Source organism: Salmo salar, chromosome 10 (assembly GCF_965601325.2).
Source record: "Salmo salar chromosome 10, fSalSal1, whole genome shotgun sequence".
Classification (NCBI taxonomy): Eukaryota; Metazoa; Chordata; class Actinopteri; order Salmoniformes; family Salmonidae; genus Salmo; species Salmo salar.
In genome coordinates, this window is record NC_138300.1 from 3,555,934 (window position 1) to 3,574,119 (window position 18,186).

General features: G+C 44.2%; 1 protein-coding gene across 3 annotated transcripts in view; it reads left to right on the forward strand.

The window, feature by feature from the left end:
* Positions 1-18,186, forward strand: part of traf3ip2l (TRAF3 interacting protein 2-like) — a 220,276-nt gene that overhangs the window by 647 nt on the left and 201,443 nt on the right. For all 3 annotated transcript variants that reach the window (XM_045687235.2, XM_045687234.2, XM_045687236.2), the window contains exon 2: positions 11,092-11,188. In XM_045687235.2, the coding sequence (XP_045543191.1) occupies positions 11,145-11,188 (44 nt within the window). In that variant the 5' untranslated portion in view covers positions 11,092-11,144. The remainder of the gene's footprint in view (positions 1-11,091; positions 11,189-18,186) is intronic.

An 18,186-nucleotide genomic window follows, 5' to 3' on the forward strand; every position in this document is an offset into this window, starting at 1 on the left:
AATCATTGTACCGTCTACAATCTTGTGAAATATATTTTCCATAACTAAATATTGTATTTTCAGCTGTTTGAAGCTGGTGTACAAAACTGAAAGTAATAGACTCAAACTAATCTTAAGAATGGGAAGCATAGAAATAGCACACATAGAACAGCTATACTGCTTCTTAGATTTGCTTTCAAAGCTAATGAAAGATCTATGACTCACATTTCTATGTGAATTTGGTGCGGTCGCCCAAAGAGCTTTAAGAAAAATATAGTTTACTTAACTGAAGTTACTTTTAAAAAGGCGTTTGCTACATCCAAATACTTAGTGAAAAATTGTCTTATGCAAATCTGGAATGTCATTGAATACAAATTGCAAGAACAGATCACTATTGGGTCATATGTTACCACAGTGTAATTTAGCCTATTAAAAAAACAACTTTTTAAAAGTGAGAATTAGGCGCTTGTGACGGTGAGAAGGAAAGGAAATGATTGCCTATGCCAACCATCTTTTATATTTGCAAAACAAGTATTGTGTAATTCCAGTAGTTACCCTGATGGCAAAAAAAAGTATTCAACTACTGAAAAACTACCTAGATTTGAATTTGTTCAACTACCACCAAGCGACTGCGAAAAATGGAGCTAAATTACTAGGTTGAAGTGCATGCTAGGGTCACTAAATGCCTTTATGTTTCCACCGCACTACGAGATCTGTTCATGGGTCACTACTCTCCAATGCCTTTATGTTTCCACCGCACTACGAGATCTGTTCATGGGTCACTACTCTCCAATGCCTTTATGTTTCCACCGCACTACGAGATCTGTTCATGGGTCACTACTCTCCAATGCCTTTATGTTTCCACCGCACTACGAAATTTGTTCATGCTTCTTTCACAACGTTTAAATGTTATCGGTAAAGATTTGTTGCAATAAAAAAAACAAATAATTTCCTGAATATTTTGTTCTGAAGGTACAATTGCAAGGCGCGTCTAGCTCTGGTCCAGGGTGTAATGCACGTGCCTGTAGTATTTCCCATGTCAAGAATCAGAAAGTCAACTTCTGACATTTTAAATTCACTGTCACAATAAAAGCTTCTGAAAGTTCATTTTGATAACTGAAAGACCGTAGTTCTGAACACAGGAAAGCGACAGGAAGAGGCACCAATCGAAATTGCGCTCGACGCAGATTTTTGTGGTCGATAGGATAGACGTCCCGGGGGCAGTTTCTGTGCGCCTTTGCATGCGCTGCTGCTCACGCAGTGTGTGACCGTGTCAAGCAGAATGTGAACTGTTGGAAAATATGAGTTCAGCTTCTGTTCTGAATCAGGGTCAACGCTACTGGAAAACGCAAACGTGACTGACTACACTGACTTCATCAGCAAAATGTTCTGAGATGTATAGCCTCTAGGCCAGGGGTCTGCAACACGCGGCCTGCGGGCCAAAACCGGCTCGTGAGTGATTTTTCTTTTACATTCTCTTTATGGCCTTAGTTATGGTCAATTTGCAGTGTGTTAATTATTTTCCATCCCCTGACCATTTGTTCTGACAGCTGAATCTAGTTACATACCCCTGCTTTAGGCTGTGTGCATCACACTTGGAGACTCTTTCCCAAACCATAGCAAATTATAAATACTCCTATTCAATCAAGCTGTCAAAAACACAAACCTGTCCTCACCTTAAATATTTAATTAAGTTACTCAGGTTTTGTACCACCAATGTAACCATGTAAATATACTTCTGATTGTTGGTTATCCGTCTATGTAAAAACACATAACTTTGTAAAAGATCTGGAATGTTGAGGACCTGAATATAGCCCCTAGACTAGCTGAGGCCAGCCAGCTTTCTCACATATCATAGACCTGAACTTTTAAAACCCTGGACTGACTGTATGGTTTCTAACCTAGAAGTTATAACCCTGGACTGACTGTATGGTTTCTAACCTAGAAGTTATAACCCTGGACTGACTGTATGGTTTCTAACCTAGAGGTTATAACCCTGGACTGACTGTATGGTTTCTAACCTAGAAGTAAGTTATAACCCTGGACTGACTGTATGGTTTCTAACCTAGAAGTTATAACCCTGGACTGACTGTATGGTTTCTAACCTAGAAGTTATAACCCTGGACTGACTGTATGGTTTCTAACCTAGAAGTTATAACCCTGGACTGACTGTATGGTTTCTAACCTAGAGGTTATAACCCTGGACTGACTGTATGGTTTCTAACCTAGAAGTTATAACCCTGGACTGACTGTATGGTTTCTAACCTAGAAGTTCTAACCCTGGACTGACTGTATGGTTTCTAACCTAGAAGTTATAACCCTGGACTGACTATGGTTTCTAACCTAGAGGTTATAACCCTGGACTGACTGTATGGTTTCTCACCTAGAAGTTATAACCCTGGACTGACTGTATGGTTTCTAACCTAGAAGTAAGTTATAACCCTGGACTGACTGTATGGTTTCTAACCTAGAAGTTATAACCCTGGACTGACTGTATGGTTTCTAACCTAGAAGTAAGTTATAACCCTGGACTGACTGTATGGTTTCTAACCTAGAGGTTATAACCCTGGACTGACTGTATGGTTTCTAACCTAGAAGTTATAACCCTGGACTGACTGTATGGTTTCTCACCTAGAAGTTATAACCCTGGACTGACTGTATGGTTTCTCACCTAGAAGTTATAACCCTGGACTGACTGTATGGTTTCTAACCTAGAAGTTATAACCCTGGACTGACTGTATGGTTTCTCACCTAGAAGTTATAACCCTGGACTGACTGTATGGTTTCTAACCTAGAAGTTATAACCCTGGACTGACTGTATGGTTTCTAACTTAGAAGTTATAACCCTGGACTGACTGTATGGTTTCTAACCTAGAAGTTATAACCCTGGACTGACTGTATGGTTTCTAACCTAGAAGTAAGTTATAACCCTGGACTGACTGTATGGTTTCTAACCTAGAAGTTCTAACCCTGGACTGACTGTATGGTTTCTAACCTAGAAGTTATAACCCTGGACTGACTGTATGGTTTCTCACCTAGAAGTTATAACCCTGGACTGACTGTATGGTTTCTCACCTAGAAGTTATAACCCTGGACTGACTGTACGGTTTCTAACCTAGAAGTTCTAACCCTGGACTGACTGTATGGTTTCTAACCTAGAAGTTATAACCCTGGACTGACTGTATGGTTTCTAACCTAGAAGTTCTAACCCTGGACTGACTGTATGGTTTCTAACCTAGAAGTTATAACCCTGGACTGACTATGGTTTCTAACCTAGAGGTTATAACCCTGGACTGACTATATGGTTTCTAACCTAGAAGTTATAACCCTGGACTGTGTGCCTGCGCGATGTGTCCCAAATGACACCCTTCACCCTATATAGTGCCCTTGTTTTGCACTAAATAGGGAATAGAGAGCCATTTGAGGACATGTAGGCCGTATTAACATTGGATGAGGATATGTTGGTGGGTTGGTTTCCCATCAGTGAGAGTCAAGTTTGTATTTCCACTGAACTCACATCATGTCCTCCTCCTCCTCCTCCCTACTAGTGCTACTAGATAACAGACTATATTGCTGGTAAATTACTGCTGCAGGTTCAGAAAAGTCCCTCTGAGCAGAGTGGCTGTAGGTGGCACGGCACGTTGACTCAATAGCCTTTCAAATTTTTTAATTAATTTGCCAAAATGGTGTATCATTAATCTGACTATATCAAATCAAGCTTTTATTTATACAGCACATTTCAGACATGGAATGCAAAACTAACAAAAACAAAAGCTGAAATATTTACTACACAACAAACATAAGATAAACAAAAGAATGACACAAGCTGAACAACTTAAAAGCACCCTCAGGAAAAGCAAAGCTAAAAAGGTGTTTTAAGATCCCTTTTAAATATGTCCATAGTTTCAGACCTCCTCAGGTTCTCTGGCAGGCTATTCCAGAGGCTGGGCCGGCGCCCCAGCCCCCCCCCTCAGGCCCCTCAACTACCAGAGGCTGGGGCCCGCGGCCCATAGTAACTAAAGGCTGGGGGCATAATAACTAAGGGCTGGGGGCATAGTAACTAAAAGCTGCCTCTCCATGCCTCTTGGTCCCTCTCAGGTTCTCTGGCAGGCTATTCCAGAGGCTGGGGGCCCATAGTAACTAAGGGCTGGGGGCCCATAATAACTAAAGGCTGGGGGCATAGTAACTAAAGGCTGCCTCTCCATGCCTCTTGTTCCCCCTCAGGTTCTCTGGCAGGCTATTCCAGAGGCTGGGGGCCCATAATAACTAAGGGCTGGGGGCATAGTAACTAAAGGCTGGGGGTATAGTAACTAAAGGATGTCTCTCCATGCCTCTTGGTCCCCCTCAGGTTCTCTGGCAGGCTATTCCAGAGGCTGGGGGCCCATAGTAACTAAAGTCTGTCTCTCCATGCCTCTTGGTCCCCCTCAGGTTCTCTGGCAGGCTATTCCAGAGGCTGGGGGCCCATAGTAACTAAGGGCTGGGGGCCCATAATAACTAAAGGCTGGGGGCATAGTAACTAAAGGCTGCCTCTCCATGCCTCTTGTTCCCCCTCAGGTTCTCTGGCAGGGCTATTCCAGAGCGCTGGGGGCCCATAGATAACTAAGAGGCTGGGGGTCATAGTAACTAAAGGCATGGGGGCATAGTAACTAAAGGCTGTCTCTCCATGCCTCCTGGCTCCCCTCAGGTTCTCTGGCAGGCTATTCCAGAGGCTGGGGGCATAATAACTAAAGGCTGTCTCTCCATGCCTCTTGGTCCTCCCTCAGGTTCTCTGGCAGGCTATTCCAGAGGCTGGGGGCCCATAGTAACTAAAGGCTGGGAGCATAGTAACTAAAGGCTGGGGGCATAATAACTAAAGGCTGGGGGCATAATAACTAAAGGCTGGGGGCATAGTAACTAAAGGCTGGGGGCATAATAACTAAAGGCTGGGGGCATAGTAACTAAAGGCTGCCTCTCCATGCCTCTTGGCCCCCCTTAGGTTCTCTGGCAGGCTATTCCAGAGGCTGGGGGCCCATAGTAACTAAAGGCTGGGAGCATAGTAACTAGAGGCTGGGGGCTTAATAAGTAAAGGCTGCCTCTCCATGCCTCTTGGTCCCCCTCAGGTTCTCTGGCAGGCTATTCCAGAGGCTGGGGGCATAGTAACTAAAGGCTGGGAGCATAGTAACTAAAGGCTGGGGGCATAATAACTAAAGGCTGCCTCTCCATGCCTCTTGGTCCCCCTCAGGTTCTCTGGCAGGCTATTCCAGAGGCTGGGGGCATAGTAACTAAAGGCTGGGAGCATAGTAACTAAAGGCTGGGGGCATAGTAACTAAAGGATGGGGGCATAGTAACTAAAGGCTGGGAGCATAGTAACTAAAGGCTGGGGGCATAATAACTAAAGGCTGCCTCTCCATGCCTCTTGGTCCCCCTCAGGTTCTCTGGCAGGCTATTCCAGAGGCTGGGGGCATAGTAACTAAAGGCTGGGAGCATAGTAACTAAAGGCTGGGGGCATAGTAACTAAAGGCTGGGGTCATAGTAACTAAAGGCTGGGGTCATAGTAACTAAAGGCTGGGGGCATAGTAACTAAAGGCTGGGAGCATAGTAACTAAAGGATGGGGGTATAGTAACTAAAGGCTGTCTCTCCATGCCTCTTGTCTCCCCTCAGGTTCTCTGGCAGGCTATTCCAGAGGCTGGGAGCATAATAACTAAAAGCTGCCTCTCCATGCCTCTTGGTCCTGGGCTTTGGGATAGTTAAAAGGCCAGAGGACCTGAGGGACCTACTGGGTACATAACTTAAAAGCATGTCTGACATGTATTGGGGTGAACAATCATGGAGTGAGTTGAAAACCAATAGAAGAATCTTCAAATGAATTCTAAAACTCACAGGCAGTGCAGAGACCTTAAAACCGGTGTAATGTGAGCTCTCCATTTGGTCTTGGTCAGTATCTGTGCTGCAGCATTCTGTATGTTTGCAGTTGACCAATGGCTTTGTTGTGTAGACCAGACAGGAGAGCATTACAGTAGTCAAGCCTGCTTGTAGTAAAAGCATGGATGAGTCTCTCTGTATCAGCCTGAGAGAGAAACGGCCACACCTTGGAGATGTTCCTCAAGTGGTAAAAAGCTATTTTGGTCACATTCCTAATGTGTGATTTGAAATTTTGTAAAGAATCTAAAATAACTCGTTTTTTTTTTTTTTTACCTGGGGTTTTATCCTTTATTGCCTGTGCATTAAAATGTGCGGCCAGATTCTCTCTCTATGCTTTGGCTCCAACAATAAGTACCTCGTTCTTGCCTTGATTTAGCTCGTGGAAGTTGTGAGTATTTCAATCACTAATACAGTCTAATAATTTATCCGTGGAGCTGAAATCCTCTTGTGACACAGAAATGTAAAGTTATGTATCGTCTGTGCAAACTCACCACATTTAGATGTGGAGGAAAGCTCGCATAGCTTTGTTTGCTGGGGTAGGATTTATCAGGCCATCAATGGTCAAGAAGAGCACTCAAATTTTTCTCGTTAGTGATCGTTATAAAATGAGCCCTGTTTGGCATTTGTAGTTGCTCTCTCAGAATATCATAGTGTACCTGCAACTTTGACTTTCTCCACCTCTGCTCTGACTTTCTGCAATGCCTCTTTAATGTACTAGTTTCCTCACTCATCTAAGGGCCTCTCCATTTGGATGTGGCCTTTTTCAACCTTAATTGAGCTATGGCATCAATGGTAGCCTAGTGGTTAGAGCGTTGGACTAGTAACCGAAAGGTTGCAAGATCGAATCCCCGAGCTGACAAGGTAAAAAAATCTGTCATTCTGCCCCTGAACAAGGCAGTTAACCCACTGTTCCTAGGCCGTCATTGTAAAATAAGAGTGTGTTCTTAACTGACTTGCCTAGTTAAATAAAGGTACAAAAAGTGTACTATTAAAGTTATCAACTAAATCACCACAAGTGAAAGGCCGAATAGGTGGAGTATTGTTCAGACACTCAATGAAATCTGTACCAACTTCAGAGGTGAGGTAGTGTTTCTTAATAATGTGTTCATTATTGCTCTGGGCAACAAGGTAGTAAACATCCCCAGTGGTGATCAGATAAAGCAACATCAACAATACAGGATATGTCAATAGAAAGCCCCTTGGTGATAACCAGGTCCAGAGTATGGCTGTGGTTATGCGTCGGCCCAGTAGAAAGCCCCTTGGTGATAACCAGGTCCAGAGTACGGCTGTGGTTATGGGTGGGCCCAGTAGAAAGCCCCTTGGTGATAACCAGGTCCAGAGTATGGCTGTGGTTATGCGTCGGCCCAGTAGAAAGCCCCTTGGTGATAACCAGGTCCAGAGTATGGCTGTGGTTATGGGTGGGCCCAGTAGAAAGCCCCTTGGTGATAACCAGGTCCAGAGTATGGCTGTGGTTATGGGTGGGCCCAGTAGAAAGCCCCTTGGTGATAACCAGGTCCAGAGTACGGCTGTGGTTATGGGTGGGCCCAGTAGAAAGCCCCTTGGTGATAACCAGGTCCAGAGTATGGCTGTGGTTATGGGTGGGCCCAGTAGAAAGCCCCTTGGTGATAACCAGGTCCAGAGTATGGCTGTGGTTATGGGTGGGCCCAGTAGAAAGCCCCTTGGTGATAACCAGGTCCAGAGTATGGCTGTGGTTATGGGTGGGCCCAGTAGAAAGCCCCTTGGTGATAACCAGGTCCAGAGTATGGCTGTGGTTATGGCTGGGCCCAGTAGAAAGCCCCTTGGTGATAACCAGGTCCAGAGTATGGCTATGGTTATGGCTGGGCCCAGTAGAAAGCCCCTTGGTAATATCCAGGTCCAGAGTATGGCTGTGGTTATGGGTGTTTCAGTGAGAAACATGCAATCAACTTGGCGCTCAGTAATGAGGTCATTCATAAGAAAGGTTTTACTAGGGCCTCCTGAGTGGCGCAGTGGTCTAGCTGTGCCACTAGAGATTCTGGGTTCGAGTCCAGGCTCTGTTACAGCCGGCCACGACCTCGCACAATTGGCCCAGCGTCACCAGGGTTAGGGGAGGGTTTGACCGGCAGGGATGTCCTTGTCCTATCGTGCACTAGCGACTCCTGTGGCGGGCCTGGCGCAGTGCACGCTGACAAGGTCGCAAGGTGTACAGTGTTTCCTCCGACATATTGGTGCGGCTGGCTTCCGGGTTAAGTGGGCATCGTGTCAAGAATGGTTGGGTTGTGTTTCGGAGAACGCACCGCTCTCGGTGTCACAACTTCCACCGAAGTTGGTTCCTCTCCTTGTTCGGGCAGCGTTCGGCGGTTGGCGTCACCGGTCTTCTAGCCATTGTCGATCCACTTTTCATTTTCCATTTGTTTTGTCTTGTTTTCCTACACACCTGGTTCTCATTTCCCTCATTAAGTGTTGTGTATTTAACCCTCTGTTCCCCCCCCCCATGTCTTTGTGTGGAATTGTTTGTTGTAAGTGCTTGTGCACATGTTTACTGGTGCGCGTCGGGTTTTGTACCCAAGTTGGTGATTTCTTTATGCCGTTGGTTTTGAAATTAAAACTGCTCCGGCTATTATCGAGTTCTGCTCTCCTACGTCTGACTTCACTGCCACCAGTTACGCACCCCTTCATACTCGGCCTTTGCCTCTCCCGAGTCCGTACAGGGAGTTGCAGCGATGAGACAAGACTGTAACTCCCAATTGGATACCACGAAATTGGGGAGAAAAAAGGGGTAACCACGTTTTCTGACCATCTCCAATCTATCAGAATGGTAGGCGATAAGTTTGTATAAACTCACTAGAAGGTTGTGTTAAAGGAACATAAATAAGGTTACTCGCAATAACCATAGCCTGTGTCCTGTCTGAAGTATGTCCTGGGATATGTGTCCTGTCTGAAGTATGTCCTGGGATATGTGTCCTGTCTGAAGTATGTCCTGGGATATGTGTCCTGTCTGAAGTATGTCCTGGGATATGTGTCCTGTCTGAAGTATGTCCTGGGATGTGTGTCCTGTCAGAAGTATGTCCTGGGATGTGTGTCCTGTCTGAAGTATGTCCTGGGATGTGTGTCCTGTCTGAAGTATGTCCTGGGATGTGTGTCCTGTCTGAAGTATGTCCTGGGATATGTGTCCTGTCTGAAGTGAAACACTGACGTCTATGATTTTTCTACCTTTGTGTACCTATTCAGGATACATCACTATGAAGAGAATTGTGTTCTTGTCATGATGTGTTTGTCCTACATTTTTAATCTCAGCCCTCGTACCCGCAGGAGGCCTATTTGCCTCTTGGTAGGCCGTCATTGTAAATAATAATTTGTTCTTAACTGACTTACCTAGTTAAATAAATAAAACATTCATATCCATAATTATGCATTTCTGTGCTTCTTAATTATGCATTAGCCACCGTGCTTCTACACCTGCATTGCTTGCTGTTTGGGGGTTTTAGGCTGGGTTTCTGTACAGCACTTTGAGATATCAGCTGATGTAAGAAGGGCTATATAAATACATTTGATTTGATTTGTGTACTACAGATCAGAGATCATTATGTGATTCCGTTACCGTAATTCTGTTACCGGGTATAAATCTACTTCACTTACTGTAGTTCAATTAACCAAAATAGATTTAGGTGACACCCCATTGTTTATACATATAGACATCTTTGAATCTTAACCCGAGAGTAGATATTTAGGAGTTTTGTGAAAACGTGCCCACATAGGGGAATTTTACCATCATTCCGTTACTAAACTTTGCATCTGCACTGTTGGAGTAAATGTGTTTTTGTAAAATGTTCAGTGTAAATTGTTCAAAGTAGTCCTTGTGTATAGAGTTGTATGGTTTGTTGAACTTTGAAATCATTGGTTTTAGCTCGGCATACTTTTAAAGTGAAAAAAAATCTGTCATTCTGTTCCTGTATAATTGCCCTCATTCTTTGCTAGCAGGATGTTGTGTGTTGCTGTAAGTTACATGTGATGTTTATTTTGGCAGGCTGTGTGTTGCCATAAGTTACATGTGATGTTTATTTTGGCAGGCTGTGTGTTGCCATAAGTTACATGTGATGTTTATTTTGGCAGGCTGTGTGTTGCCATAAGTTACATGTGATGTTTATTTTGGCAGGCTGTGTGTTGCCGTAAGTTACATGTGATGTTTATTTTGGCAGGCTGTGTGTTGCCATAAGTTACATGTGATGTTTATTTTGGCAGGCTGTGTGTTGCCATAAGTTACATGTGATGTTTATTTTGGCAGGCTGTGTGTTGCCGTAAGTTTCCTGTGATGTTTATTTTGGCAGGCTGTGTGTTGCCATAAGTTACATGTGATGTTTATTTTGGCAGGCTGTGTGTTGCCATAAGTTACATGTGATGTTGATTTTGGCAGGCTGTGTGTTGCCATAAGTTACATGTGATGTTTATTTTGGCAGGCTGTGTGTTGCCGTAAGTTTCCTGTGATGTTTATTTTGGCAGGCTGTGTGTTGCCATAAGTTACATGTGATGTTTATTTTGGCAGGCTGTGTGTTGCCATAAGTTACATGTGATGTTGATTTTGGCAGGCTGTGTGTTGCCATAAGTTACATGTGATGTTTATTTTGGCAGGCTGTGTGTTGCCATAAGTTTCCTGTGGTGTTGATTTTGGCAGGCTGTGTGTTGCCATAAGTTACATGTGATGTTTATTTTGGCAGGCTGTGTGTTGCCATACGTTTCCTGTGATGTTGATTTTGGCAGGCTGTGTGTTGCCATAAGTTACATGTGATGTTTATTTTGGCAGGCTGTGTGTTGCCATAAGTTACATGTGATGTTGATTTTGGCAGGCTGTGTGTTGCCATAAGTTACATGTGATGTTGATTTTGGCAGGCTGTGTGTTGCCATAAGTTACATGTGATGTTGATTTTGGCAGGCTGTGTGTTGCCGTAAGTTTCCTGTGATGTTTATTTTGGCAGGCTGTGTGTTGCCATAAGTTACATGTGATGTTGATTTTGGCAGGCTGTGTGTTGCCATACGTTACATGTGATGTTGATTTTGGCAGGCTGTGTGTTGCCATAAGTTACATGTGATGTTGATTTTGGCAGGCTGTGTGTTGCCATAAGTTACATGTGATGTTGATTTTGGCAGGCTGTGTGTTGCCATAAGTTACATGTGATGTTGATTTTGGCAGGCTGTGTGTTGCCGTAAGTTTCCTGTGATGTTTATTTTGGCAGGCTGTGTGTTGCTGGGACTTGACAGGAGCTGATCCTTCACAGTGGCGGACAGCATGATGCTGCCCACTCCCTGTTACTCAACCTCCGCTACGAACAGGTAGGTCTACATGCTACATGCTACAGTATGTCCTACTATAGGGCATTTCCATGTAAAAAGGACACATGAGCACCAACATGTGAAATTCATAGGAGATTGTCAAATGAAAGATAAGGGTCTATTTTTTTGCGAAATTAAGGCGTATATACATTTTTCAACCGTTTTCCGTCGTAATAATTTAGCAAAAGTCTTTAATTTCTGGTCGAACAGATCGAAAAGCGATCTTAGAAAACATCTAGCAGAAAAAGTATTAAAATATATTAGAATACATCAATACACAATAATGTTGAGGTAAAGCACCCCGACAACTAATATCAACATTTAGTTTGGAGAAATGATTTGCCTTCTATAGGATTGAGAAACATTGCCTTGTCATTCTATTACCAAAAAACCCAGCGGCACAACTTTGGTTTTAGAAATGGGGGAGGGACATAATTATTATAACTTTTTTTTATGCAGTCGGATAAACACTCCAAACAGCCTGACCGCTCGGAGGCGTCCACATGGTCCTAAAGCAAACCGTTGCCTCGTTTTCTATCACATTCCAATGATAAAACTAGGGGGAACAGAAATGCCACATAACGGATCTTGAGGATATTTTCCTAATTTCTCTCCTTCATGAAGAGGAAGGATAATGAAAGTTTACACAAATAACAAGGTAGACCTACCAATTAGTTCTAGTATTTTTACTGATATCAAGTTTGATATCAGTGCTGTCGCTAAATTGGTAACGGAATGACTGAAACATTTGTGGGGTAAGTTTAGCCAAAGGGTTAGTTAATTCACCACTTGTTTCTAGGAAACCAAGTTACCATTTCATGGAGTCTGTGAAGGAAGAAACCAAATGGAAAAAGTGTGAAGCAAGTTCGGTCCAAAAACACAGATTTTTACAAAGTCAAATAAATTTTACGCTGCTTTTTTTTGAAAGATATCACGTAGTAGGACTGCATAAATGTTGCTCTCCACTTTCTGGAGGACCGAGTTTTGAAATCAGTGGAATTAGTATGATTAGTATGATTATGATAGCAAAGGAGATGGCGTTTGATTGCAAATAAATTAATTAGGCCCTAATCTATGGATTTCACACGACTGAGAATACAGATATGCATCTGTTAGTCACAGACACCTTAAAAAAAAGATAGTGGTGTGGATCAGAAAACCAGTCTATCTGGTGTGACCACCATTTGTCTCATGCAGCGTGACACAGCTCCTTCACATAGAGTTGATCAGGCTGTTGATTGTGGCCTGTGGAATGTTGTCCCACTACTCTTTAACGGCTGTGCGAACTTGCTGGATATTGTTGGGAACTGGAACACGCTGTTATACACGTCGACCCAGAGCATCCCAAACATGCTCAATGGGTGACATGTCTGGTGAGTATGCAGACCATGGAAGAACTGGGACATTTTCAGCTTCCAGGAATTGTGTACAGATCCTTGTGGCATGGGGGCCGTGCATTATCATGCTGAAACATGAGGTGACGGCGGCTGATGAGTAGAACGACAACGGGCCTCAGGATCTCGTCACGGTATCTCTGTGCGTTCAAATTGCCATTGATAAAATGCAGTTGTGTTTGTTGTCTGTAGCTTATGCCTGCCCCATACCATAACCCCACCTCCACCATGGGGCCCATACCATAACCCCACCTCCACCATGGGGCCCATACCATAACCCCACCTCCACCATGGGGCCCGTACCATAACCCCACCTCCACCATGGGGCCTGTACCATAACCCCACCTCCACCATGGGGCCCATACCATAACCCCACCTCCACCATGGGGCCCCTACCATAACCCCAACACCACCATGGGGCCCATACCATAACCCCACCTCCATCATGGGGCCCATACCATAACCCCACCACCACCATGGGGCCCATACCATAACCCCACCTCCACCATGGGACCCATACCATAACCCCACCGCCACCATGGGGCCCATACCATAACCCCACCTCCACCATGGGGCCGTTCACGACGTTATCATCAGAAAGCCGCTTGCCCACACAATGTTATACACCTGGTCTGCGGTTGTGAGGCCGGTTGGACGCCAAATTCTCTAAAACGAAGTTGGAGGCGGCTTATGGTAGATAAATTAACATTAAATTGTCTGGCAACCACTCTGATGGACATTCCTGCAGTCAGGATGCCAATTGTACGCTCCCTCAACTTGAGACATCTGTGGCATTGTGTTATGTGACACAACTGCACATTTTTGTGGCCTTTTTATAGTCCCCAGCACAAGGTGCACCTGTGTAATGATCATGCTTTTTAATCAGTTTATTGATATGCCACACCTGTCAGGTGGTTGGATCTAGGCAAAGGAGAAATGCTCTCAAGTTTGTGCATAACATTTGAGAGAAATGCACTTTTTGTGTGTATGGAAAATTTCAGGTATCTTTTATTTCAGCTCATGAAGCACTTTACTTTACATTGAGTTTATATTTGCGTTCAGTGTAGATGGTTTTAAGATTGTTCTATACATCAGTTGGGGTCTCTATAAGCGTCAATATGAAGTCCTAAACCGAGCATGAAAGTGCATCCTTGTAGCTGTGTGGGCTAATATAGTCAACATTCTTTCCATGGGGTAAGTTGAGCCATTAGCCATGGGGTAAGTTGAGCCATTAGCCATGGGGTAAGTTGAGCCATTAGCCATGGGGTAAGTTGAGCCATTAGCCAGTTGAGCCATTAGCCATGGGGTAAGTTGAGCCATTAGCCAGTTGAGCCATTAGCCATGGGGTAAGTTGAGCCATTAGCCAGTTGAGCCATTAGCCAGTTGAGCCATTAGCCATGGGGTAAGTTGAGCCATTAGCCAGTTGAGCAATTAGCCAGTTGAGCCATTAGCCTTGGGGTAAGTTGAGCCATTAGCCTTGGGGTAAGTTGAGCCATTAGCCATTAGGCATTAGCCATGGGGTAAGTTGAGCCATTAGCCAGTTGAGCAATTAGCCAGTTGAGCCATTAGCCTTGGGGTAAGTTGAGCCATTAGCCAGTTTAGCCATTAGCCATGGGGTACGTTGCGCCATTAGCCATGGGGTAAGTTGAGCCATTAGCCAGTTGAGCCATTAGCCATTAGCCATGGGGTAAATTGAGCCATTAGCCATGGGGTAAGTTGAGCCATTAGCCAGTTGAGCCATTAGCCAGTTGAGCCATTAGCCAGTTGAGCCATTAGCCATGGGGTAAGTTGAGCCATTAGCCAGTTGAGCCATGGAGTAAGTTGAGCCGTTAGCCATTAACCATTGGCCATGGGGTAAGTTGAGCCATTAGCCAGTTGAGCAATTAGCCAGTTGAGCCATTAGCCTTGGGCTAAGTTGAGCCATTAGCCTTGGGCTAAGTTGAGCCATTAGCCATTAGCCATGGGGTAAGTTGAGCCATTAGCCAGTTGAGCAATTAGCCAGTTGAGCCATTAGCCTTGGGGTAAGTTGAGCCATTAGCCAGTTGAGCTATTAGCCAGTTGAGCCATTAGCCATGGGGTAAGTTGAGCCATTAGCCATTAGCCATGGGGTAAGTTGAGCCATTAGCCAGTTGAGCCATTAGCCAGTTGAGCCAATGGCCATCATACTCCATTCAAGTGATGATTACATAGTATTTTTGTAATGTGTCATGCAAATGCACTCAAGATGGTGCGTTTTTATTGTTACAGAGCAGACCTCATCATGTTCCGTGTATACAAACGTAAAACAAGCAGGGGTCTAGCACCCCTTGAGTTTCTTCAGACAACAGGAAGTGAGAGAAGGGAAAAAGTCTATATGAGCAGCAGCAAGGGATAAAAAGAAATTGACAATGACACTGAAGAGGTACATTGACAAAAAAGATGAAGGAAAAAGGAAACCTCACACTGCTCTTGATAGTAACACTGATCTTTAATAAGCTTTACGTATCGGCCTCACGGCCTTCGTCAGAGCTTTACGTATCGGCCTCAGGGCCTTAGTCAGAGCTTTACGTATCGGCCTCACAGACTTCGTCAGAGCTTTACGTATCGGCCACACGGCCTTCGTCAGAACTTTACGTATCGGCCTCAGGGCCTTAGTCAGAGCTTTACGTATCGGCCTCACGGCCTTCGTCAGAGCTTTACGTATCAGCCTCACAGACTTCGTCAGAGCTTTACGTATCGGCCACACGGCCTTCGTCAGAGCTTTACGTATCGGCCACACGGCCTTCGTCAGATCTTTACGTGTCGGCCTCACGGCCTTCCTCAGAGCTTTACGTATCGGCCTCATGGCCTTCGTCAGAGCTTTAGGTATCGGCCACACGGCCTTCGTCAGAGCTTTATGTATCGGACTCACGGCCTTCGTCAGAGCTTTACGTATCGGCCACACGGCCTTCGTCAGAGCTTTACGTATCGGCCTCACGACCTTCGTCAGAGCTTTACGTATCGGCCTCACGGCCTTCGTCAGAGCTTTACGTATCGGCCTCACGACCTTCGTCAGAGCTTTACGTATCGGCCTCACGGCCTTCGTCAGAGCTTTACGTATCGGCCTCACGGCCTTCGTCAGAGCTTTACGTATAAGAAACTAAAAAATGGCCCTGTGTGAAAGAGAATCTATGATAGTGTAGCAGAGGAACACAAGGTCTGTTGACATGGAGTCTAGGCTTGATAAACATATCAAGAATCTCACGGACCAGTGATGGGCTTAGTAGCCTCAAATTAAGAGAACTTGCCTACGAACAGTGGAAACAAAATCCCTGTCCCGGACAACTGGTCAAGAAATGAAAGGGTAACTGATATTGAACAGAGAGATACCACACACACCCACATTCCATGAATTACACTTTGACATTACACTTCAAACATCCCTCAGCAATTAAGGACTGAAATCAATATACTGGGACGGAAAAGACTTATGAAAATTCCCATGGAAATCATACTGGTAAAATGGTGAAGTTGAACATACAAAGAATTGTGTATTAGATAAGTGGGAGAATGATTTTGCTAACCTGTTTTCAGGGAACAATATAGCATCTGTGTTTGACTTCTTAAATGATACTTGTAACTTAAAGAATTGGATGAGAATTAAGATGAATAGGGCTGGACACACCTGAATGCAAAACGTACTGTGGAGGAAATCAGAGGCTGTTGAGAAAGCAGAAACAAGAGAAGCACCAGGAATACAGAAGCCCCCCAGATGAAGTCCTAAAGTCTCCTAGGTTACTGCAGACTCTATTTTGTCTTTTTCATCCTGTCAACTTTGTACAGAGTCATCATTAACCCAATCCCAAAGTCATCAAAGAATGATCCAGGCTCCCATTCAATTACAGAGGCATCAGTCTTATGAGCACAGTCTACAAGTTGTACTCTAGTATCTTAAACAACAGGTCGACTCAGTATTTGGAAATGTCAGGTTTCCTTGTAGACGAACAGAACGGGTTTTGTAAACTCAGGGCTGGTGTCGTGGAAATTACAACCATAGACACTCAAAGTCAATATTAAATGAGTCAATATTAAATGAGTCAATATTAAACGAGTCAATATTAAATGAGTCAATATTAAACGAGTCAATATTAAATGAGTCATACTTTATTAACAGCAAGCTGGAGAGGTCACAGTCAAACTTGGATGCATAAAGTACAGGTCTGAAGTGAGCTCTATCGGGGCAGTCCGGTTACTTCTCTTATATACTGCCTACATAGGCATGGTTCATAGGATTGGTTCATAGGCATGGTTCATAGGCATGGTTCATAGGCATGGTTCATAGGCATGGTTCATAGGATTGGTTCATAGGATTGGTTCATAGGCATGGTTCATAGGATTGGTTCATAGGATTGGTTCATAGGATTGGTTCATAGGATTGGTTCATAGGATTGGTTCATAGGCATGGTTCATAGGATTGGTTCATAGGCATGGTTCATAGGATTGGTTCATAGGCATGGTTCATAGGATTGGTTCCTAGGATTGGTTGTTGCATGTGACTGGCACGTCTCCTAGGATTGGTTCTTGCATGTGACTGGCTCGTTTCCTAGGATTGGTTCTTGCATGTGACTGGCACGTCTCCTAGGATTGGTTCTTGCATGTGACTGGCTCGTTTCCTAGGATTGGTTCTTGCATGTGACTGGCTCGTTTCCTAGGATTGGTTCTTGCATGTGACTGGCTCGTTTCCTAGGATTGGTTCTTGCATGTGACTGGCACGTCTCCTAGGATTGGTTCTTGCATGTGACTGGCACGTCTCCTAGGATTGGTTCTTGCATGTGACTGGCACGTCTCCTAGGATTGGTTCTTGCATGTGACTGGCACGTCTCCTAGGATTGGTTCTTGCATGTGACTGGCACGTCTCATAGGATTGGTTCTTGCATGTGACTGGCACGTCTCATAGGATTGGTTCTTGCATGTGACTGGCTCGTTTCCTAGGATTGGTTCTTGCATGTGACTGGCACGTCTCCTAGGATTGGTTCTTGCATGTGACTGGCACGTCTCCTTTCTTAACTTATAGAACATGTTCTGGGCGTTCTGCCAAAAGGTCTGAGGAGGGGGTCATGACCGTCTCCTTCTCATATCTCTCTACCCAGCACCTACAGGAACCAATGATAGTATGAGACTAGATGATCAAGGCTGTCTCCAGACGATACATTTTTCCTCCACATTTCCTACTTTTATCACTTCTACGATAATAATGATAAAAAATATATGCGATTTAAACCCTTTCAAACCCTTCATTCTGGGTTATACAATCTAATTAGTATGGTAATACTATCATTATAATAAAGGTTATACTTCTATTAACAGGAGTGAATTTATCACAAATACACACACAGCATGTTAACACAAACTCAGAAAAAAAACACATGCTGCAGCTAAGGCTGTGGCGGTCACGAAATTTCGTCAGCCAGTGATTGTGAAGCAAATAACTGTCCGTCTCACGGTAATTGACCATAATTAACATAAACACATTTAGCATCTCCGGGCTTCCATACATATGCCATATGGCTGTGGGCTACACTAGTTCATTTAGCACACAAGATTTGCTTATAATGCAGTGGCATTTTTTGATATTATTTTATAGTA